Raw genomic sequence first — 24,284 nt, 5'->3', positions numbered from 1 at the left:
TGCTCTTGTGTGAATTAGCTGGCATCACCAAGAGGGCAGGACTGACAAAGCATTAAAGGTTGACCTCAGTTAAAGAGAGGCCTTCTTCCTCTTCTAATTTAGATGTTTACACATATTTAAGTAAAATAAGGGTTTTGCTGGGAGTTTCTAAAGGTTTGTCACTGTAGTGAGGACCTACTCATTTTTCAAATCATCATACACCACTGTCCAGTAAAATTTGATTGAACATAACGTCTTACTAAAGCAACCAGAATGGAGTGCCTGAGCTCCTCCCTGAGGAAGAAGAGCCTCAGCTAAACCTTTTTGTAGAAACATGTGCCCTGCGATGCTGTCCCATCCACTATACCAGCAAAGTCAAAATTGCAGAAGGCCACAAAGCAGCCCACTTTAAAGCCAGAAGTAAAAGTCTTGACCACTTCTTCAGCCTAGACTTATGGAGGACTTACATCCTTTATCTATTTTTCTCAGCTATCCAATTCAAGTCCAAGTGTGATATTGGAGAAGCCTATCTTGCTCATTCTAACTCTTTAGGAATTACAGGTAGCAAAGAAGGTAAAATATTGTGGCCTTCAGATTTTTTGATAGACTGAAAAAGACTGTATAAAGAAGTCTACTTTTGGATGCATGATCAAGAACAATTATAGAAGTACTTACAATAATAACAGATGTTTGAGTAGATTACTGTTGCAGTAGTCCTGAGTTCTGGACTTCAGCTGCAGAAGGCCCGGATGCCTAGCCCAACTTCCTAAGCTTAGAATCCATCGCATTCCAGCTGAAGAAGATGCCTTCCCTCTGGGATGTCAAGACATCTCTAGTAAATACAGTATTATATCTTTACTGAGTAGGCTATGAAAAGTAAAAGCTAAAAAGAATAAGGCCTTGAAAAGATTGAAGGGTATACAGTAGAAGAGATCCTTATGTGCTACAATAAGGGAGAGAGGTAGAAACAGAGTTCCCCAAATCCTACTCAGACCTGAGCAGGTCCAAGGCCTTCTGAGGGGGAGGGAAAAGAATATACTAAGGTTAGAGTTCCCCACTCCATCCTAGATTTCCTGAAAGGAATTGAGGGGATGAGGAGGGTGATAGTACTACAACATTGATCTACTCAAACATCTACTGTTATGGCACGTTTTTGCACAGCTGTACTGCATTCTTCATTTAGATCACTGTTGCAGTAGACCTATCTACTGGGAAAATCCACAGAATTGTATTATGTAAGACAGGTGGGATAGAATGGAGTGGCTGAACTACAGCATAGCCTAATGCAAAGGCAGCTCTAGCCCTGGAGGAAATGACTAACTTGTAATGCTTTAAGAAGATGTGAACAGATGCCCAAGTATAAACAGTCTTGTGTTGCAACTTCTCTAAGGAAGGCCATAGTTGTGGCTGTGCTGCTAGTACTATGAGCTCTCACAGATCTCTGACATTTCTTACCATAGCAGGAATAAAAAAAAAAAAACAATGTGGTTGGCTAGCCATTTAAACAATGTTTATTTTGGCACTGTCATTTCCTTCTTTCTTGTGGCAAAAAAGGGAAACATCTGATTGAAACATTAACGATCTTTGATTCTATACAAATACTACCTCAGCAGTATGTGTATGTAGAGTGTAGTATTCTTTCTTTCCCATTTATTGGATTGAAGAAGACAGGTATTTACATAGCCTGACAGAAGGAAAGTCCATCACTATCATAGAAATAAAGGAAAGATTTGTTTTAAAAGTTCACTCTGTCCTTGTGAAAAACTAAAAATGACTCTCTGCACATCAGTGCTTGGATTTTTGACACTCTTCTAGCTGAGGTGATTGTTAGCAGCAGGGCATTTTTTTAAGTCAGATCATTTGACACTGTATTCTATGACTGGTCTGATAAGGGCAGAGTTCAGTGGGATAATGACCTCTTTGAACCTAGAGGCCATGGCTTTATTTATTTATTGTGCAACATAAAAGGATTTCCTCACCACTGTGGCCACATGGTGGTCGAAGGTAAAGCTACTGTCCACAAGTGCAGCCAGATCCCTAACCAGTGGGTCAACACTTAGGAGCATATTATCAACATGGTAATTAGCCAGGACGTTTGACATCCCACTGGGTACATTTATACATTTCTTGGATTTGGCACCATTTGTTAGAGATGAGCTTTCTTGAAGGAGGAGGCTAGTGTCTGCAGACGAACCAACAAGAACCCCCAGCATGCAATCTTCTGCAAACTTAGTCAGGCATAAACTTTCAGTGTTTGATTCCATTTCAGAGAAATAGATACCAAAAAGGAGAGGGCCCAGTACCAAGCCTGGGGGGACTCTGCTAGTGACTGACCTCTTGATGGAGGTGGCCTCAACTATTTTGACCTCCTGTGTCCCATCAGTGAGCCACCTGACTATTCAGCAGATGATAAAAGGCTTAAAACCTAATTTAAAAAACAAAGGCTGTAACCACTAAAGCTGGAAAAACTCAACAAAGTCTTGCAGGTAAAATCCAAACTTTAATCATGCTTCCGTCCCATAATTAATAATCAATTTCATTTCCAACTGCAATAAACTAGTCAAAAAATCACCACCCTGGCTGCAAGAGGGTCTCGCTAAAACACTAAAAAACATTTTGATGGGTATAGTTGATAGATTTTGGCCCACTGTTTGTGATGACCCAACCTTGGGAAATTTGTTTCCAAAAAAGAGTAATATTTTCCTATAGTAGATTTCTGAATATCAAGACGTTACTAAATTTGAGAAAAACCATGGTTGTGGGGGATCTCATGGGCTGTTACCCATGAGGCAAATGTAAGATATGTGGTAGAGTAAAAACTTAGATGGAGATAGCATCAACAATAGAAAATATAAAGCAATGAGTCACTTCAATTGTCAGTCCTGTGGGGTTGTTTATATTATAGGGTGTGGATGCCCACCTGCAAGATGGTATATAGGACAAATCAAAAGAATGGTAAAAAAATCATGTGATGGAACACCTGGGGGATATCAAACATGGCAGGGTGGAAAATCCCGTGGCAAATCATTTTCATACTGCCCATAGGGGTTCTGATGTTAGCCTGTTTTTTAGTGTTTTTTGCGAGACCCTCTTGCAGACAGGGTGGTGACATTTTGACTAATTTATTGCAGTTGGCAATGAAACTGATTATTAATTATGGGACAGAAGCATCATTAAAGTTTGAATTTTACCTGTAAGACTTTGTTGTGTTTTTCCAGCTTCAGTGGTTCCAGCCTTTGTTTTTTTTTTTTTTTTTTGCTTTTTGCATTAGTGTTTATACAAATTTTTTGTTTTTTGTGGATGAATACCTAATTTAGTAAGCGTGTCTGCCTGAGGGGGTATTGTATCAAACGCCTTGATCTTCATGGCAACAGACCTTTCAGAAACTGTTTGCCAACTAGGACACATACCAAGGGTAGAGGCATTGGGAGACATGCTGACATGGCTGAAGGGTGTACACTGATGGCAGCAGAGGCCAATCCTGCACTGGAAAGCTGACTTGCATATTGCAAGATCATGGACACTGGTACACTGTTTGAGTCTTGATTCCTTTCAGTGCAACAAAAGGAAAAATCTCCTCCATTTGGATAACTGGGATTTCTTAGTGGCTGTTTTTTCTAGCCTTGTAAGTATACTTAGCACATACTCTGTGAAATGGTTCATGAAGGACAAGAGAGTTGCATCATCCAGGCTGTGACTTGTATTACTCCCATGCTGGGGTACATGACAGCCTACTGTCTTGAGATACGTAGTTCGCTAGTAATAACATACATTTCCCCTGGATATCTCAATGAGGGAGGAGAACCAGTGCAGTCTGGACCAAAAGGATGCTATCAGCACCATAGTTTGGCCTCTCCTCGGTTGTATATATTCACAGGTAGGTACTAGGCTATTGGCCCTAGGGCCTATATAAGCCTAACCAAACGGTACCCTGGCTTTTGACACCCAAGAAAATTATTTTCCTGTGACCCTGTCAAGCAGAGCCACAGAAGTGATCCCCGGGGTGAATTTCCTATCTCCCATCCAATCATCAAGATTTTTCTTGAAGAGTGCTAATGAGGAGCTTTTTTGATATAGATAGGTAGTTTGTTCCACAGTATGGGAAGTCTCTGGGACAGGAATCTATTCCTCCAGCATGTTTTGTTTATTGTGGTGACAAGGTTTAGGTCCCTAGAGTGTGTAGCTCGGAGGGATTGGGATTTCTTTAAGTTGAGCATGTCCAACAGCTCTGGGTTTGACATAGCTTTGTATGTTAGGTAGAGATCACCTCTGCGTAGGCGATATGCGACAGAGTAAATCTCGAGTTTTTTGAGACGGTCTGTGTAGGGCATCTGTTTGAAGCTGGTAATCCTCTTCGTGAGGTATTTCTGCGGCCTTTCCAGTTGTTGTAGATGTCTTGTGAGGTACATACCAAAAGGGGCATTGTACTCTATAATGGGTCTAATGAGTGTCGAGTAGAGGGGAACAATGACCTCTTTTTTCCTGGATGAGAAACCTTTTGTGATGAGGTGTGCCACACAGAAGGATTTCCTGACTACTGTGGAGATGTGATTATCAAAGGAGAGACTACTGTTCACCTGTGTCCCAAGGTCTCTTATCACACTTTCGGTGTTAAGTAGACTATCGGCTATGTGGTAGTTCATGGGTACAAAGTTTTTACCAAAAGGGATGACAATGCACTTTTTGGCATTGAGCTTGCAGCCATGGCTTTGACACCAGGCATCTGTCTTAGTGAGGCCCTTTTGTAGGATGTCCACATCATTAGGAGTTTTGATTATGGCTCCTAGTTTGCAGTCATCTACAAACTTTGTTAGCCAAAGACCTTCTGCGTTAGCCTGTACTTCAGAGAAGTAGATACCAAACAGGAGAGGACCCAGGACTGAACCCTGTGGCACTCCACTTGTCACAGGTCTGAAGATGGATTTAGAGTCTGCTACTTTCACAGTGTGGGTTCTGTCAGTGAGCCAGTTGGCAACCCATCTTGTGACATAGGGATCACCTTGGGAAGTATTGCAGCTGGAAGGAATGCATAGCTGGACAAGACATCTAATGATTAAGTCTCCTTCCTAGAAGCTCTTGAGCAGAATGTTTTCAGCTGTCTGTTGCTTTGGGATGCAAACAGGTCTATCTCTGATAAACCCCACTACCAGTTGAAGGCAGAAATTCATGTGTTATATCCATTTGTGTGCATCATCCTTCAACCTGAGAGTTGATCCACCGCTGTGTTCTGATTTCAGGGAGTGCAAACTGTTTTTAGGGTCATCTGAGACTGCAGTGCTGTGTCTCAAGTAGTCATGGCTAGCCTGAGAAGGGGATAAGGTTATATCCTTCCTTCCTTGTTAATGTACCACATGATTGTTGTATAGCCTGTCACTACCTGAAAAACAACCCCCTTCCATACTGTTTTGAAGGCTATGAATGCCTGAATCAAGGTCATCATCTCCTTCGCATTTATATACTTGTTTGGGCTGAGATGATATGTGCTTGCAACCCAGACTAGGTCTGAAGCATTTGTTGTTACAAATGTGCATGTAATTTAAAACACAAAAAATATACATCCAAATAAAAGCAAATACACCAAAAAGGCTTTTGAGCATAGTAAAGGAAAGAAGAGGTATAGTAACAGAAAAACAGGGGGCTGGTGGGTGGGTAACCAGGACTGCAACAGTGAATACACCAGAACATCTACATTTATGGTAAGTGTACACACTGTACTATTCTTCATGTTTCACTGTTGCAGTCATTACATTTGGGTAGAATCCCAAAGCTATGATTGGGAGGATGGAATTATACAGCATTAGGAGCAGCTATAAGGCCCTGCAGGACAAGTGGCAAAGCCTGCTCTGCATTTAGAGAAGAGAGGTAAATGGTAATGCTTGGTGAACATATGAACTGAGCTACAGGTAGCAGCTTCTAGAATGTCTCTGGTAGGAACCCCTCTGAGAAAGGCTGCAGAAGCAGATGCAGCCCTGGCGGAATGGGATCTGATCCCCTTGGGGACAGGTTTACCATGGTGCATGTAACAGAAATGAATACAATGGCTTATCCATTTTGAAAAAGTCTGCTTTGAAATAGCCTTTCCCTCTGCCCCTGCAGCAAATGCCACCAGTAATTGCTCAGATTTTCTTAGAGATTTTATTCTGTTTAAGTAGAACCTTAGTTGTCTGTGTACATCCAATAAATACAAAATCCGCTCACCCTTGTTCTTTGAATTTGGGAAAAAGGTTGGCAGATAAATGGTCTGATTAAGAGCCACACTAGATACCACTTTAAGCATAAAGGATGGATTGGTCCTGAGAGTCACCATGTCCGTATAAAAGATAATAAAAGGCTCCACTGCCATGAGAGCCTGTAGTTCTGAAATCCTTCTAGCTGAAGTGACTGCGAAAAGAAAGGCTGTCTTCCAAGAGAGAAATTTTATGTCTGCAGTAGCAGCTGGTTCAAAGGGAGGTAGGGTGAGTTTTTCCAACACAAAATTGAGGTCCCATGCAGGAGTTGGTGCTCTCCTGGGAGGTCTTACATTTTTGGCCCCTCTGAGGTACTGCTTTAGCAGGGGATGAGAAAAGTGGGGAGGCTCTGTGTTGTAATGAGCTGAAATGGCAGAGGCATGGATTTTTATGGAAGAAAAAGATAGGCCCTTGTGAAGCATCTCAGTTAAATATTGCAGAACCTGAGGAATATTGGGCATTGCTGTGCTTATTCCTTGTGCTTGGTTCCAGGCACAGAATCTTTTCCATTTATCAGCATAAGATTTTCTAGTACTAGTCCTTCTAGCCTCCAAAATGACATCCATCACAGGTTTGCTGAGAGATGTAACTGGTGAAATTAGTTGATTAGCCATGCTGCAAGATTCACAGTTTGGAGCTGAGTGTGTAGAATTTGATTGTTCTGCTGAGACAGTAGATAAGGTGTCTGAGGCAGGTACCACGGAGGAGGTGTGACATATTGCGTAGGAGCAGGTACCAGTGTTGGCAAGTCCAGTCTGGAGCAATCAGAATCATTTTTGTTTTTTCCTGTCTGACTTTTAGTAAGACCTTGGACAGCAGAGGCAGAGGGGGAAAGGCATATACTGATATTTTTTTCCAGCTGAAGGATAGAGCATCCACTTTCCAAGCTTTTTTGTGATGAATTATTGTGCAGAATTTGTCCAACTGACAGTTTTGGGGTGAGGCAAAAAGATCTATGTCTGGGCTCCCCCATTTGCATGTCAACATGCTGAAGATTTGTGTTTCCAGTTTCCATTCGTGTGGGTCTATAAGATTTCTGCTTAGTTTGTCTGTCAGAGTATTTTGCTTTCCTGGCAGGAATTGAGCTTGTAGATGTATTTGGTAAGTCAAGGCCGTGTTCCACAAGGCCAAGGCTAGTCTGCAAAGGGGATAGGAATGGGTACCCCCCTGCTTGTTTATGTACCACATGACTGTGTTGTTGGTCTTTATCAGTAGTTGTCCTGGACGAAGATAGTCCTTGAAGGCTGTCAGAGCATTCTGTACAGCTAGCATCTCTTTCTGGTTGTTATGTAGGTGCATTTGATTTGGGCTCCATTGGCCCTGAATGCATCTCCCTGCCAGATTTGCCCCCCCAAGCATAATCTGATGCATCTGTAGTCAGGGTTTGGGTGGCAGGGGGTGGAATGAATGACAGTCCCTTGTTTTGGTGACAGGCTTCTGCCCACCATAGGAACTCTTGCTGCAGGTAAGGAATGATAGGAATCATTGTTTCCAGGCTGTGACAATGTTGACTCCATAAGCTTTTTAGGTACCATTGAAGTTTCCTCATATGCAGTCTTGCACATGGAATTATTAGAATGCAGGAAGCCATGAACCCCAAGGCCTGCAGAATTTGTCTTGCAGATAGCTGTTTTTTTGTGGCCACTTGTTTGAAGTAAGTCATCAATTGAATTTGTTTTTCTAGCGTGAGGTAAGTCATCTGGGCAGTTGTATTCAAGCTTGCACCCAAGAATGTAATTATTTGAGAGGGTACCAGTTGATTTATTTTTGTTTATGGTGTACCCTAGACCAGTTAGAAGCCTTTTTTTAAATGCCAGATGCTTAGAAGAGTGTCCTTGTTTTCTGCCTGAATTAGACAATCGTCCAAGTAAGGATAAATTTGAATGTTTCTTTGTCTGCAAAATGCAATTACTGGTGCCAGGCACTTTGTGAAGACCCTGGGCGCAGTAGATAAGCCAAAGGGCAGTACAGAGAACTGGTAATGCAAATAGTCTGCTTTGACGCGGAGGTATCTTCTGCAGGATTCCCTGATTGGGATATGCAGGTAAGCCTCTTTTAAGTCTAGAGTTACCAATGAGGCATCCTTGCCTAGCATAGGCAGTAACTGTTGCAGAGTCAGCATCTTGAATTTTGGAATGTCCAGAAATGTATTTAGAATGGATAAGTCCAGAATTGGACGCCATGATTTGTCTTTTCTGGGTACCAGGAAAAGTCTTGAATAAAAACCTTGTCCCTTTTCCTTTTCTGGTACTGGTTGAATAGCTGCCATATTCATGAGGGACATAACTTGTTTCTAGGCCTCTGCCCACTGATTTGGAGGCAGATCTGGCCATCTGTTTGGGATTGGCAATGTGTGGAAATGAAATCTGTATCCCTGGGATATTATATTTAAAACTCACTTGTCCTGGGTAATTAGTTGCCAATTTCGTGCATGAAGTGCCAGTTTTACCCCCTAAAGGGCTGTGAAAAGATAAGTGTTTGGTGATTGCAGAGGAAAGTCATTGAGACTGTTTACCGTAGGAAGGTGCCTTGCTACTTCCAGATTTGGAGGTGGAAGCACCCCATTGTTTTGTTATGTAAGTTCCTTGTGATTGACACCTGGAGCCTTTGGAGTGTCTGAGTTTGACCTGAGCAGTTCTGGTGGGTACTGGAAAGGACGACTTCTTAGTAAGCCAGTGTCTACTGAACCTGGGTGGCTGCACTTGTACGAAATCTTTTACAGTTTGCATAGATTTAGCTTTATCTTCCATCTTTTTCAAAACTTCTTCTGCCTTATTACCAAATAGACTGTCCTGTTGTAAAGGAGCATCCAACAATTTTGCTTTAACATGATCAGGCAGATTTTGCTCCTTGAGCCAAGCATGCCTTCTTATTACAGATCCAGTTACAGCGGCCCTGCAAGAGGCCTCCAAGGAATCAAAACCACATTGCAAAGTATGCTTTCCAACTTGTTCAGCTGAATGCAATAAATCCTGCAACTCTATTTTCCACACAGTCAGAAATCAACATCATTTTCTGTTTAAGTAAGCCCATGACATGATGCTGATATTTAAGCATATGAAATTGACAGTTTAAAGCCCTGATTGCCAAGGTTGCAGATGTGTAAACCTTCCTACCCCATCTATCCAGTGCCCTGGAGTCTCTATCAGAAGGGGTAGGATTTTTAGCAGTAGAAGCCTTAATGCCCTTGGGACCCTGAGAAATGGTTTCAGGGTCAGCAGTAGGGTCTTTAAAAAGGAATTTGTGGGAGTCAGGAACCCTGTAATATCTGTCTGTCTTACTAGGAACCGGAGGCAGGGAATCAGGAGCCATGCTGGATTCTGAGGAAACATCATCAACAATGTTTAGAACAGGAGGTATAGCCAAAGACGTATGCTGAGGAAGAAGAAGGAAATCCCTACGCCTCTTTTTAGATTCTGAGAAATCCTGACTCTCCCAGTGAAAGTGTTCCCTTAAAGTATGCAAAGTTTCTCCAAAAGAAAAATCCTCAGGAGGAGAAGCAGAAGGGATGAAATCTTCTGCATCAGAGTCCTCATAAGGTAGAATAGATAATTCCTGATCAGAAGAAATAGAAACCTGATCTGATGATTCATAGTTAGTGCCTTGCCTAGGCCCTCTTAGCAGGAGGGGGATGGGAACCCTTGCTCAAGGTAATTAAATCCTCAGCCATTATGATCATTTGTTTTTTAGGCATAGGGGCTTGTGCACGTGACCCAAGCATAGGTTTTTTAAGACATAGAAGTTGATTTTGGCCTAGGTTTTGAAGATGGCGTCGGTTTAATATGCAAATCTTTGGCCTGCAAACACCCTCAGAAGCCGGTGCCTGCTCAGTGGCTCTGGACCCATTTAAGGTAGAGACATCCACGGGTCCAATACTTAAAGTGTCTCATGGCATACCAGACTCCAAATGGGTCTCAGTAGAGGCCTGCGAATCAAAAGTAGCAGGTATCAGGGGCTGCGAAAGCACCTCACTGAGTACCGGCGAACCTACGACTGGCTTAGGAGAAGCTTTGTCTTTGGTTTTGGACCTCGACGGTCTGTCTTTCTTTGCGTTTTTTGTGTATTCCAGTAGTTGGATTGCTAGCCGACGACATTTCTGGATAGTTAAATCTTGAGCCAAAATATTTTGATGCAAAAATATACCGACTCTTAATAGTGCGTTGATTAAATTTAGCACAAAACCGACAGCAAAGCACGTTGTGGTCAGGGCCTAGGCAAGGAATACAGTACAAATGAAAATCCTTATGAGGTATTTGCTTCCCACAAGTAATACAATTATTAACTTTTACTGACATCGGTAAGGAGCAAGAAAAAGTTTCCCCAACAGGGTACTTAGCTTTAGGTTGAAGATTTCGGTTCTGAAACCGAAAAACGAAAATTTCAGGAGTCGGCCGACCGGCACTTGCGAACTGCTTCTTCTTCAGGCACCGCATGGCAAGAAAGGCTGCATGTTTTATACCCCTGACGACCTGACGTCATGGAAGAAGGGACAGGAACCGACGCAGGACCCAAGACTTTGTTAATCAGGCCGACTGAGGGCAACCTGCCAGCAGATTACCCAAATGTAATGACTGCAACAGTGAAACACGAAGAACATCTACAGCCACTGTATTCTTTTGGTTAGACTAAAGAAAATAAGGACATTCGCCAGTATGATACTTCTGTCCTGCAAGCCAAATCACACTGGGCCATGAATGCTAATGTTGTGATGCATACAGTGTGAACTGCAGCAAGAAAGATCTAGATACAGTGGCAGCAAATTTCAATTTTGCAAAGGGAAATGTACTGAACTCTGGAAATTGGTTTGAAATCTGAGCCTCAAGCTGATGAAATCCCATTAGTCAAAACTACTGCAACAGTGATCTAAATAAAGAATCTCTCACTCCATTCTGTGTTTATCTGTGTGTGTGTGTGTGTGTGTGTGTGTGTGTGTGTGTGTGTGTGTGTGTGTGTGTGCGTGCGTGCGTGTCTGTCTGTGTGTGTGGGGGTTGTTATTGAGGGTATCCACCTTCTCAGGAGATGCAAAATCCAGGTGCTTATAAGTTGTACATAAGGGTTACATAGGAAGAATGACCCAAGGCTCACCCTCCCTCCCTCCTCAGACACTCACTGCAGTATTTCTAATATGGGAGGGGATCTCACTATCTTTACCCTTGCCAGAGATAAGAACATCCACGTTTTGTAGCTTTTCAAATGAGGCGAAGGGGAAGAAGACATATCAATAACTGCAATGCTAGGACACAGAAGGCTTGTGTTTAGAATGGGAAGACTGAGGCTCTTTTTCCTGAAAGACCAGCTGAAAAAGTGTCTAGCTGATAACTCCCTGTGGGGAATCCCATTTAGCTAACCCTCTTTGGACCTGATAGTTGACTTCCTGTTGAGAATCTTTATGAACCTTTCCTTTACCAACCCCTTCCTCCTTTTCTTTTAGACTTATCCAATTCCCCCATATGAAGCTTCCACACAGACTGAGGAAGACTCGAGCTCGAGAGGGCATCTCTGCTTGACCTGCAGTCTCACTCCTGCTTGTTTTCTTCTAAGGCTGTCTGTCGTGTGGTACTTCTTAAAACTTGGAGCATCACCAGCAAAGACCATCAAGTGCCTGAGAGGGTCATAGCTGGCCACATCCTAGCACACTTAAATGGCTACCAGAAAGGGGTCTAACACAGAGATGAAGCTATCTTTGCAACTCTCTTGAGGCAGTCAAAGCTCTATTCCTCAGAGTGGACCCCCCTAAAGAATGAGGCAGAGAGGCTTATTCCCACCTCTTCTGTGTTTCACAGGAGACTGAAGACTTTAATATCATCCCGGACCACACTTACTTCACTAGCAGTTCCTCAATATGAAGGTTTAGATGGTGACTGACTTTCGGAGTGCAGCATTTATAGATGGAATCACTGGACATGACTGATGTCTTCAATCACAGTCTGGGATCTGCATTAGATTTTTCTTTTCTTTGCACAGAATTTTTCTCTGATCTACTTTGGGTATGCACCAGTTTCAGTGCACAGTGCTGCCATTGGGTCTTTCTTCTGCAGTCACAGTGTTTCATAAGGTAACAACCATTGCAGCAGTGGCTTTGCAGGTGAATGGACTCCACTGTGTCCCCCTACCTTAACAAATCACTTCTAATGACCCTGCTGAGGGACTTCCTTTGTGGCATCTGGAGTGGATGCTGCCTGTAAGCTACAGTTTGTGGGTGGGGTGACTGGTTTGGAGGTAGATTCTTTCTAGAGTTGCTTCTTCCTCCCCATGAAGATAGACTAGGAGGTCATAGGTTTGGCTGCATCAATGAGAATTACAGTCAAGGAACCTTGATGATTGGATGGGAGAAACCCCGGGGATCACGTCAGTCACCCTGCTAGACAGGGGTCCAGAGAATTAAATAGTGTTGGAAGAAATAGCCAAGAAATTGTTATGGCTAGGCTTGTACAGGCCCTAGGGCCGATAGCCTAGTACCAACCTATGAACCTATAAAGGTCCAGATGGAGATGCTTTTGTATTTTTTGGGTTTGATGGATGGCTTGCACAATCTTCTTGGCACCTTCTCTATGCCTGAGGGTGAAAGGCCTGTAAGAGACTGTGAGCTGTCAGTGGCTGCACAGTCACCACGTGGTTTTGGATCTTCTATTTGTGTCTCACTCTTGTCACTGTCTCATGGAACAATGGACATACCCAACTAGTCTTAAGGTAAGCCTCCTTTTCCTGCTGCCCCATCACAGGTTCGAGTGGTCTACACTATAGCAGGAGGTTGGGGATCTCATCTCAGCTTCTCTGTACTATGAGTTAAAAGGTTCACCTGTGGGAGCTCTATCAGCCAGTTGGAGGTACATGCACAGTCATCCTGATCCTGAAGGTTCTGAAGGGAAAGATCCTTCAGGGACTCTTTTGACTCACTCCAACTACCCTTCCATCATATAGTACCAAAACAAGAGGGAATATAGCTGTATGTCCTGTGCATAAATGTGAAACAAATCTGAAAGTGGGCTATAAACAGGTTTATCATAATTTCAAATCTCACAGAAGTGGGGCACTTAAGTTTATTTGCTACCCAGGAGAATATGGCTGTCCTTGTCTGCACTACACATCAGGGTATGGGGGAGCTAGTAGAAGCAATTCTCTTTATCCCATGACAGAGTTCAAGACAGTTCTGAACTCTTTCGTACTTAAAGGGTGTGGTGTCAAATACTGCCACTGACAGTATAGGAAAAATCTTCTAGTGCAAGACGAGGTAGCCCCCTTCTCCTTGTTGGGGTAGGGGTCCACTTTGATCTCAAGATCTGGCTCTTCCTGAATAACCTGTTATACCACCTCATCTCCTAGCAGGACTGTCAGAGTTATATGAAGCTTACGGGAAGTTTTTCCGCTGGCAGATGTGTTCTGCCAAATAGAAGAGGGTCTCCTAGTTGTGCAGAAGTACCTTATTAGTCAGTAAGCAGACGCTCCAAACTTATGCCAAGAAACTGTACAATTTGGATCTCAGCTATTCTATAGTCAGGGTACATGTTTTGGTTATTTCTGCCCATCAGGATCTCATGGAGGTCAGGACTGAGGACATGTAATGACTAGTCAAGTAACTGTGTATCTCAGACTTGCCATTTAAAAAAACATCACTTCCTTGTGATCTGAATTTCACGACTGATGTGATTGCAAGTCCCTTGTTCAAACCCAATGAATCAGTGGCTATCAAGTTAATTTCTTGAAAAATGCTATCCCTGATGATCATCAGCTCTACATTTTCAATATGAGAGATTTAGGTCCATATCTATAAGGAATTAAGTCTGTTCTTTAACAAAGACTTTAGGACATAGGTCCTTTATGACCAACTCATATTTCTTCCAAAAAGACTACTAAAGACCAACAGAATTTTCGTTAAACCAGGTCATCCATCTCCCAGAGCTCTTTGCAGGGTCAGAAACAGGGAGGTAAAGTCCTTTGCTTTTTGGATATGCACTCTCATTTCAGTTTGTACCTGAATTGATAAAATTAATTCAAAAATAAAGAACCTCATTCTGCTTCCTCATTTCAAGGAGGGAAAGACTGGCAGATACCAAGCCATACCCTCATTCTCTTTGGACATGCACTGCCATTTCATGTCCAATGCAGGTGCATGGTTTAGGAAGACAGAACAGCTGTTTGTCTCCTTCACTCAAAATTAGGAAGGGATTTTGAATCATAATTATACTGCAGACTGTTTTACCTTTTGCAGTTAGCCACACCTACATCTATTGGAAATGTTAGGCCATGTCATAATGTAGATATCAAATCCTCAATTTTTTTTTTTTTTTGCTGTATAGTAAGAGCGACTGCTTAACTGATGGGATGAAATGACCAGCTGAAGTAACTAGACAGATCTTATAGTGGGACAGATTCCTAAAGACTTGCTCTCTGTGTAAGCGACTTACTCCTGTGCAAGTCTGCCCTAGTTCTGAAAGACTTTCTATTGGTGTGATCAACTTTCTCAAGTGTAGGGCCCATTTTTAAAACTGGGGGCTAGATTCCAAAAGACTTGCTCTCAGTTTAAGTGACTTACTCCAGTGCCTAAGAATGCTTTTGGCACATTAGTATGTCCTAAACCTGGCATTCAGAAAACCATTCAACAGAAAAAGCTTTCAGATTAATGTCTAATTACGTGACGCAGATCTACCAGTCAATATGCCATTGCAGTGTCAAGCAGCAGAGACAAAGAAGCAGGGAATGCTAAAAGCAGTTGTAATGAAAGAAAGTTGCACCTTTACTCCACCCTTAAGAAAATTCAAAAACAAAAATGGCAGCACAATAACTTACCAGAGATAGAGCACAGAAAGTACAGTTGTGTACACTTACCATAAATGTAGATGTTCGAGTGTATTCACTGTTGCAGTCATTACATTCGGGTTATCTGCCTGCAGGTAGCCCTCAGCTGGCCTGAATACCAGAGTCTTAGATTCTTACGTTGGATGCTGTCTCTTCTTCCATGACGTCAGGTCGTCAGGGGTATAAAACATGCAGCCGATGCCATTATATCAGTTTTTCTTGCCCCAGATGTCAGGTGCCCCCATAATGGGAAGCAATTATATGTTATGTTACACCTCCAACAAAACGCAAATACACCAGAAACCTCCAATACAGCAAACAAGAAGGAAAGGTAGAGCCAAGAGAAGTCAGGGGGCTGGAGGGAGGGTAACCATGACTGCAACAGTGAATACACTCGAACATCTACATTTATGGTACGTGTACACAACTGTACTATGTTCTTTGTGTTTCACTGTTGCAGTCATCACATTTGGGTTGATTCCTAAAGCTAAGGAAGGGAGAAGGAAGTTAGAGAGCATTAGGACCAGCTATTAAGCCCTGCAATACTGCAGTGGCAAACCCAGCCCTGGATTTAGAAAAAATAGGCATGTGGTAATGCTTGGTGAAGGTATGAACAGAGCTGCTAGGATGTCCCTGGTAGGGACCCCTCAGAGAAACGCTGTAGAGGAAGATGCAGCCCTGGTGGAATGTGATCTTATCCCCTGTGCGGTAGGTTTTCCATGGTGCTTATAGCAGAAATTAATGCAATGGGCTATCCATTTGGAAATGGTTTGCTTTGAAATGGCCTTCCCCTCTGCCCCTGCAGCAAAGCCAACTAGCAGCTGTTCAGATTTTCTGAGAGGCTTAGTCCTGTCCAAATAAAATCTAAGTTGTCTGTGCATGTCCAAAGAGTGCAGAATTCGTTCTCCTTTGTTGTGTGGATTAGGGAAAAATGTAGGCAAATGAATGGACTGATTTAGGGCCACACTAGGCACCACCTTGGGCATAAAGGAAAGATTGGTCTTGAGAGAAACCCTGTCTGCATGGAAGATAATGAAGGGCTCCACTGCCATGAGGGCCTATAATTCAGACACTCTTCTTGCCGAAGTGATGGCTAAAAGGAAGGATGTTTTCCAAGAAAGGAATTTCAACTCTGCAGTTGCAGCTGGTTCAAATGGAGGGAGAGTGAGCTTTTCCAATAGAAACATAAGGTCCCAGGCTGGAGTAGGGGCTCGCTTGGGGGGGGTCTTAATTTTTAGCCCCTCTGAGTAATTGTTTTAACAGGGGGTGATTGAAGAGGGGTGGTTCAGTATTATAATGTGCTGAAATTGCAGAGGCATGAATTTTAATTGACGAGAAGGATAGGCCCTTGTGGAGCATTTCTGTTAAGTACTGAAGAATGTGAGGTAAACTGGGCACCATAGTGCCCATACCCTGGGTCTGGCTCCAGGAACAGTATCTTTTCCACTTTTCAGCATAGGATTTTCTAGTACTAGGTCTCCTGGCTTCCAGAATGACCCCTAGCACCTGCTTACCGAGGGATGCTACTGGAGAGCTCAAGGAATTAGCCAGGCTGCAAGGTTCAGGGTTTGAAGCTGAGGGTGCAGAATCTGGCCCACCTGCTGGGACAGCAGGGAAGGTGTCTGAGGTAGGTGCCATGGATCCAGCAGTATCATGCTGCGCAAGAGGGGGTACCAGTGCTGGTGAGGCCAGTCTGGTGCAATAAGAATTGTCCTTGGTTTGTCCTGTTTGATCTTTAGCAGAACCTTCGAGAGGAGAGGCAGAGGGGGAAAGGCATAAACCAAGAGCCTTTCCCAGGTAAAGGACAGGGCATCCACTTTCCAAGCTTGACTGTGGGGAGTCCTTGTGCAGAATTTGCCCAATTGGTAGTTCTGGGGGGAGGCAAACAGGTCTATCTCTGGGGTCCCCCATTTGTTTCTTAAGAGGTTGAATATTCTTGGTTCCAGTTTCCATTCACGTGGGTCCATGAGATTTCTGCTTAGGTCTGCCAGTGAATTTAGCTTGCCTGGCAGGAATTGAGCTTGTAGGTGCACTTGGAAGCTCAAGGCTGTGTTCCACAGAGCCATGTCTAGTCTGCAGAGAGGGTACGAGTGGGTTCTCCCCAGCTTGTTTATGTACCACATAACTGTGCAACTGTGGTGCTATCTGTTTTTACCAAAAATTGTCCTGGAATGATGTGGTCCTTGAAGGCTGTCAGGGAATTCTGTACAGCTAACATTTATTTTTGGTTGATATGCAAGTGCATCTGACTCAGGTTCCATTTCCCCTGAATGCACTGTCCTGCCAAGTGAGCCCCCCATGCATAGTCTGATGCATCTGTAGTCAAGGTTTGGGCACAGGGGGTAGACTGAAAGGGAGCCCCTTGTTGAGGTGGCAGGCCTCTGCCCACCAAAGGAACTCTGTCTTTATACAAGTTATGATAGGAATCACTGATTTCAGGTCCTGAGAATGTTGATACCATTGTAGTTTCCTCATATGCAGTCTTGCATATGGAATTAGTAGAATGCAAGAGGCCATGAACCCCAGGGCTTGCAAAATTTTCCTTGCAGATAGCTGGGTCTTTGTGGCCAGTAGTTTGAAGTAGGCTGTCAAATAAACTTGTTTCTCTGGCGTGAGGTAAGCCATCTGGGAAGTTGTGTTCAAGCTTGCTCCCAGGAATACAATCTGTTGGCAGGGTACTAGATGAGATTTCTTTTTGTTTATGGTGTACCCCAGCGAGTTTAGAAGTTTCTTTAGAAATGCCAGATGTTTTAATAGAATGTTCTGGCTTTCTGCCTGAATCAGACAATCGTCCAGGTATGGGTATATTTGAATATTTCTCTGCCTGCAAAATGCAATGGCTGGAGCTAGACACTTTGTGAATACCCTGGGCGCAGTAGATAAGCCAAAGGGAAGTGCACGGAGCCTGCTCTGAAGCGTAGGTATTTCCTGCACGATTCCCTTATTGGAATGTGCAGGTAGGCTTCCTTTAAGTCTAAGGTTGCCAACCAGGTTATCTTTTCCTAGCATAGGAAGTAGCTGCTGAAGTGTTAGCATTTTGAATTTTGGGATTACCAAAAAGGTGTTTAGAATAGAGGTGTCCAGGACAGGATGCCAGTAGCTGTCTTTTCTGGGTACCAGGAAAAGTCTTGAGTAAAAACCTTGTCCCCGTTCTTCTGTTGGGACAGGTTGAATAGCCCTGATACTTAGAAGAGAGAGAACCTGCTGTTGAGCCTCTGCCCACTGATTTGGGGGTAGGTCTGGCCAACCATTTGGGGTTGGTAAGGTGTGGAAGTGGAATCTGTATCCTTGGAAAACTATATTTAAAACCCATTTGTCCTGGGTAATGCGTTCCCAGTTTTGTGCATGCAGGGCGAGCTTTCCTCCTAAGGGAACAGGCAGTTGAGCAGTGCTTGGAAGGGTTAAGGTTAAGTCATTGTGACATTTTTCCATAGGGGTTGTCTTACTACTTCCAGCTTTGGAAGTGTGAGCCCCCCCCCCCCCCACTGCTTAGGCCTGTGTGAAGCCTGAGACTGTAACCTAGGTGGTCTGCTGTTCCTGGGTTTGGACTGAGAAGGCCTGGATGAGACTGGAAAGGACCAATTCTGAGAAGGCCAATGCCTACTAAACCTGGGAGGCTGTACTTGTAGGAAATCTTTAACAGTTTGCAAACATTTAGCTTCTGCCTCCATCTTTTTAAGGTGGTCTTCTGCTTTGTTGCCAAACTGGTGGTCTTGGTTTAAGGGAGCATTAAGTAATTTAGCTTTAACATGAAATGGTAAGTTTTGCTCCTTAAGCCAAGCATGCCTTCTAAGTGCAGACCCAGTGACGCAGCCCTGCAAGATGCTTCTAAAGAGTCAAAACCACATTGCAAAGTATGTTTACCAACTTGTTCAGCCGAATGCACTAAATCCTGTAATTCTTTATGTTCAGTGTAGTCAGGAATCAGCATCATTTTCTGTTTAAGTAGTCCCATAATATGCTGCTGATACTTTAACATATGAAACTAGCAATTAAGGCCCTAATGGCCAAAGTAGCAAAAGTGTATACCTTCTTACCCCATCTGTCCAAGGCCCTGGAATCTCTATCAGAGGGGGATGGGTTTTTGGCAGCAGAAGCCTTAATGCCCTTTGGTCCTTGGGAAATGGTCTTTGGATCCGCAGTAGGATTCTTGAATAGGAACTTGTAAGAGTCGGGTACTCTGTAATACCTATCAGGTTTTCTGGGAGCTGGAGGTAAAGTGTCTGGGGCCAGGCTAGATTCCAAGAAGGCATCATCTACAATGTCCAGAACAGAAGAGATAGCTAAAGGCCTATGTTGAGGGAGGAGTTGGAGTCAGTGTAATCTTGGCTTTCCCAACGGAAATGCTCCCTAAGAGTGTGTAAGGTTTCACCAAAAGAAAAATTTTCTGGAGGGGAAGCAGAGGGAATAGAATCCTCTGCATCAGAATCCTTATAGGTAGATAAGGGCAAATCCTGGTAATCAGAAGAAACAAAAATTTCAGAATCCTGATCAGAAGAATCAGAAGGAAAATCAGTTCTAGGTCTCTTAGAGGGGGAAGGCTGGCTTCCCCCCTAATTAAAGTAATAAGATCTTCAGCCATTCTAAGCATTTGTTTTTTAGGCATATGGGCCTGACCATGCGGTTTGGACGTCAGTTTTCTAGGCGTGGGTCAAGTTTTAGGCCTTGATGAAGAGGATGGCATTGGTTTAAAATGCAAATCTGTAGGTCTGGATACACCCTCAGAAGCCGGTGCCTGCACAGTGGCTCCGGACCCATCCAAGGTAGAGACATCTGCAGGTTCCATAGTTGAAGAATCTCGCATACCAGACTCCAAATGGGTCTCAGTAGAGGCCTGCGAATCTGACGTAGTGGGTATCAGGGGTTGCGAAAGCGCCTCACTGAGTACCGGTGAACTGGCGACTAGATTATCAGAAGCATCATCAGCAGTTTTGGATCTATATGGTCTGTCTCTGTCTTTATCCTTACTTTTTTTGGAATATCGGTAGTGGGATGGATTACCAAAGTCATTTCTGGATAGTTAAACCAAGTTCCAAAATAATTTGCTGCGAAAATAGTTTGGGGGTTGAATATGACACAAAACCGATACCAAGGGGCATTGTTCATAGGTTCATAGGTTTATACTAGGCTATCTGCCCTAAGGCATTTATAAGCCTAGCCCAAATTTTTGTGGCTTACGCCACCCCTTATATGAAAAAATACTGTGCCCATTAGTTTGTTGTGCCTCTGTCCAGCAGTGACACAGAGATGATTCCTGGGGTAAACCTACGATCTCCCATCCACAGGTCTAGATTTCTCTTGAACAGAGTCAGCGAGGTGCTCTGCCTCACATGGACCGGGATTTTATTCCACAGCATAGGGAGTCTCTGAGTGATAAATCTATCCCTCCAGCACGTCCTATTTATATCCGTGCTAAGGTTTAAGTCGCTTGCTCTAGTGGTTTTGGTGGATTTGGATTTTTGAGGTGGAGCATGTCCATTAATTCGGGTTGGACATGGCCTTGTATGTCAGGCACATGTCACCTCTGAGCAGGCGGTATGCGACTGAATAGAGCTGGAGTTTCTTCAATCTGGCAGCATATGACAGATTTTGGAGTCCTTTATCCTTTTGGTGAGGAACTTTTGGGGTCTCTCCAATTGCTGCAGATGTCGGGTGAGATACATCCCGAATGGGGCATTGTACTCGATCATTGGTCTGATAAGTGAAGAGTACAGGGGAACAATGACCTCACTAGATCTGGATGTGAATCCCTTCATGATCAGGTGGGCAATGTAGAAGGTCTTTCTAACCACTTTAGCAATGTGAGTGTCAAAAGAAAGGCCACTGTCAACCTGGGTCCCCAGGTCCCTGATAACCTCTTCTGTGCTTAGTGGATTGCCACCTATATGGTAGCTTGGGGTTACCTTGTTTTTCCCGAAGGGTATGACTATACATTTTTGGCGTTTAACTTCAGGCCATGGCTCTGGCACCAGCTATCTGTTTCCGTGAGTCCCTTCTGAAGGATATCCGTGTCTGATGCACTTTCCACTATGGCGCCCAGTTTGCAGTCATCTGCAAACTTTGTCAGCCAAAGTCCTCCTATGTTGGCCTGTACTTCTGAGAAGTAGATGCCAAACAATAGGGGCCAAGGACCGAGCCCTGTGGGACACCACTTGTGACCGGCTTGGAGTCTGACACAGCGCCAGCAACTCTAACCCTGTGGGTTCTGTCCTTAAGCCAGTTTGCAACCCATCTTGTGACATATGTGTTTACATTTAAGCTGGTAAGTTTTTCTACAATACCCAAGTGGGGTATTGTGTCGAAAGCCTTTGCAAGGTCAAGGTAGGGTGTATGGACTGCCTTTCCCTCATCAATGGCCTTGGTGACTGTTTCGAAGAAGTCGACCAAGTTCAAAAGGCATGATCTTCCCTTGACAAAGCGTGGTCTGTGTCTAAGCAAGGAATGCAGTACGAATGAAAAACTTTATGAGGTATTTGCTTTCCACAGGTAAGACAATTGTTACCTTTTACTGACATCAGTTAAGAGCAAGAAAAAGGATCCCCAATGGGGTAGTTAGCTTTTTTCGAAGACTTTGGTTCTGAAACTTGAAAATGAAAATTTCAGGAGTCGGCCGACCGGCACTTGCGAACTGCTTCTGCTTTGGGCACCATGCGGCAAGAAAGACTGATGTAATGGCATTGGCTGCATGTTTTATACCCCTGATGACCTGACGTCATGAAAGAAGAGACAGCATCCGATGCAGGAATACAAGACTCTGGTATTCAGGCTGGCAGAGGGCTACCTGCAGACAGAAAACCCAAATGTAATGAATGCAACAGTGAAACACGAAGAACTTCATAGTTTCATCCTACAAAACTGGAACTGTGTTATCCATGGAAAGTTATTCTTTGTCTCGCTTCTGAGCAAAGGCCCAGTCATAAGTACTGTCTTCTGAATAGTACAAAGGCAAATAACAGTAAATGATTCCACAAAAGTCCTTTTTTTATATATGATGAAAATGTGAGTACAGTATTTTATCGCCAAATACGCATAGAGTGAATTAAGGTAATGCAGTTTAATGTTGCTTGCTTTTGAATGTGTTGATGTATTCACTATTGCATAGCCACAAATAAATATATTAGTTTAACACCTATGTCCTTGCTGCAGAGGGATTGAGCCCTGACTGTGGCCCAAGAGACACGAGTTTGTCTAGCAACTTCAGCACTGCAGGAGCCGGGGGGTGTGTGTGTGTAGTAAAGAGGCATGTCCTGTTCACCTTTCCAGTGGTAGGGGAGGGATACATGAGCTCTGGTCATACAAGGCAGTGCAGGTTCCCTGATGGAGATGAGGAAATCATCATTCTTGCTTTGGGATCAGGCTGCCTGGAGGAATGCGCCTTATGGAGGTAAGGGGATGTCCTATGGAGTCAGCCCAGTGCATGCCTCATCCCTCTCGGTATGCTGGGTACATGCAAGGACAATTGCATAACTGATATTAGTGTTTATTACCTATAAAGGCTGTTTAAATGATGATCCCTCCTAGTCAAGCTTTACCCTGGTGATGGAGAATAAATGAGTAGTTGGCCAGGATGGCTGATGGTTAACACAAAGTGGAGGTAAAGAAACAGAGAAAACAAAAAAAAAACAAATCTGTTAATCATACAGCAAACGCTTTCTCATGAAGTACTAAGCTATAGTTCTTACCTCCAGGAGGTGGCTTAGTTTTTGAAGTGAGAATAACAAATCCAAAGCCCTCATTTTCTTTACGCTGCAGCGTAATGTCATATACCTCAGGGTGCGATATACTTGTGATGCTAGTATGATTCATTCGTGGAGAAGTATTTTGTACAGAATTTGGCAGTTCGCTTCCATCTTCATCATACTGTTGTTCTTTAATACATGTATAAAGAAAACATTATTTGTCAAATGTGACATTTCTTCTGATACACATCACAAATGAGGTGTTGTTAAAACATGCAATGGAGTCATGACATCATTTCTCTCTCTTGGCAATTAAAACAAACCAAACTGTGTTCACATACAGTTTTTTTTCCTGCTTGAAACCTTACATTCAGCAACTAATCTGAATGTATAACTTTAAAGCAGGTTATACACTAAGAATTTTCCAGCAAAAGAAATGCACTCTGGCACAGACTCACATAGGATGGCTGTAGAGTCAAAGTTGTAAAAGTCACTGAAATGGTGGGAAGACTGCAAAATCAGAAAAATTATTGTATTTGTTTTCAAAGCCTTGGGATTATGTCATGTACTTTCATAATACAGCTTAGGTTGCAATGGTATAGTTCCATTCCACATAAATTGTTGTGACACCAGAATGCTTTTGGCACATTACTATGTCCTAAATCTGACAGTCACAAAATCGTTCAACAGAAAAAATGTTCAGGGACCACTGGACTATAAAACTGTACTGGCTAAATGGAACCTCATACATCCTGCTATGTTGTATCTGTACATTATCAGGCAACTTTGGTTAGTTTTTTTTTCCATATCCTAGCTGCTTGCTAACCATCAGCCCTTAGCTGATCTGATAGGCCAAGTTATCCCTATTTGGGTAACATTGGAGTTAACCATCTTAGCTTCCACCCCCAATCTCTTGCAGCAGTCTGTCACTCCGTACACTACCAGCAACCTGATATGCACATTTCCAGCTATAACATGTGACCATAGCTCACTGTCTGTTGTGTCTCAGAGCCACTGTTAGGAATCAGCAGTATAGCAGACCAGGATGAATTCCCTCTCACAGGATGGGAAAGTTGATTCTGGCTGCTCACTGTCATCTTCCACATTTGGCAAACAGATCACTTACTGATCACAATTTATAGGGGTTGCAGTCCAGGCTCTGCTATTTTGCACCACACAGCCAACCAACCCTTGCTGAAGTTAGACCCAGCCATTAAGTTTAAATACTTCAATTAAGTAAATTACAATTCCTGTCACTGGCACCCTTGGACCTGGAACACGTTGTTTGTAAACTGGAAGCTGAAATATCTCACTGTGCTATGCACCATCTCAGCAAATGACGACATTCTCCCCAATCACCTTTACTCTGTCAACTCCCACTTGAGCATTTACGGTGTACTGTGTACAATAACTACCTTGCATTGTTAGCTTGCAGAGGTGATGCTACTATAATGCTTGAGAACAGCAAGAATGCACACCTTTGATTCATAGTACCTTTTTTAAGTGTCTTACATTCTGGTACAGCAGAGTCAATAGGATAGATCAAAAACAGTTAATTTATTCTGAAGCTGTTAAAGGCAAGCTAGAGATAAACCTGAATCTC

At 43.3% G+C, this 24,284-nt stretch overlaps 1 protein-coding gene across 2 annotated transcripts in view; it reads right to left on the bottom strand.

Moving 5' to 3' along the window:
- The window catches only part of MAGI3 (membrane associated guanylate kinase, WW and PDZ domain containing 3), a 2,524,824-nt gene that overhangs the window by 500,330 nt on the left and 2,000,210 nt on the right, over positions 1 to 24,284 (bottom strand). For both annotated transcript variants that reach the window (XM_044076986.1, XM_044076987.1), the window contains exon 16: positions 22,685 to 22,870. In XM_044076986.1, the coding sequence (XP_043932921.1) occupies positions 22,685 to 22,870 (186 nt within the window). The remainder of the gene's footprint in view (positions 1 to 22,684; positions 22,871 to 24,284) is intronic.

Source organism: Protopterus annectens, chromosome 7.part0 (assembly GCF_019279795.1).
Source record: "Protopterus annectens isolate FY-2018-M chromosome 7.part0, PAN1.0, whole genome shotgun sequence".
NCBI classification, from domain to species: Eukaryota; Metazoa; Chordata; order Ceratodontiformes; family Protopteridae; genus Protopterus; species Protopterus annectens.
This window is presented reverse-complemented; position numbering and strand designations above follow the sequence as displayed.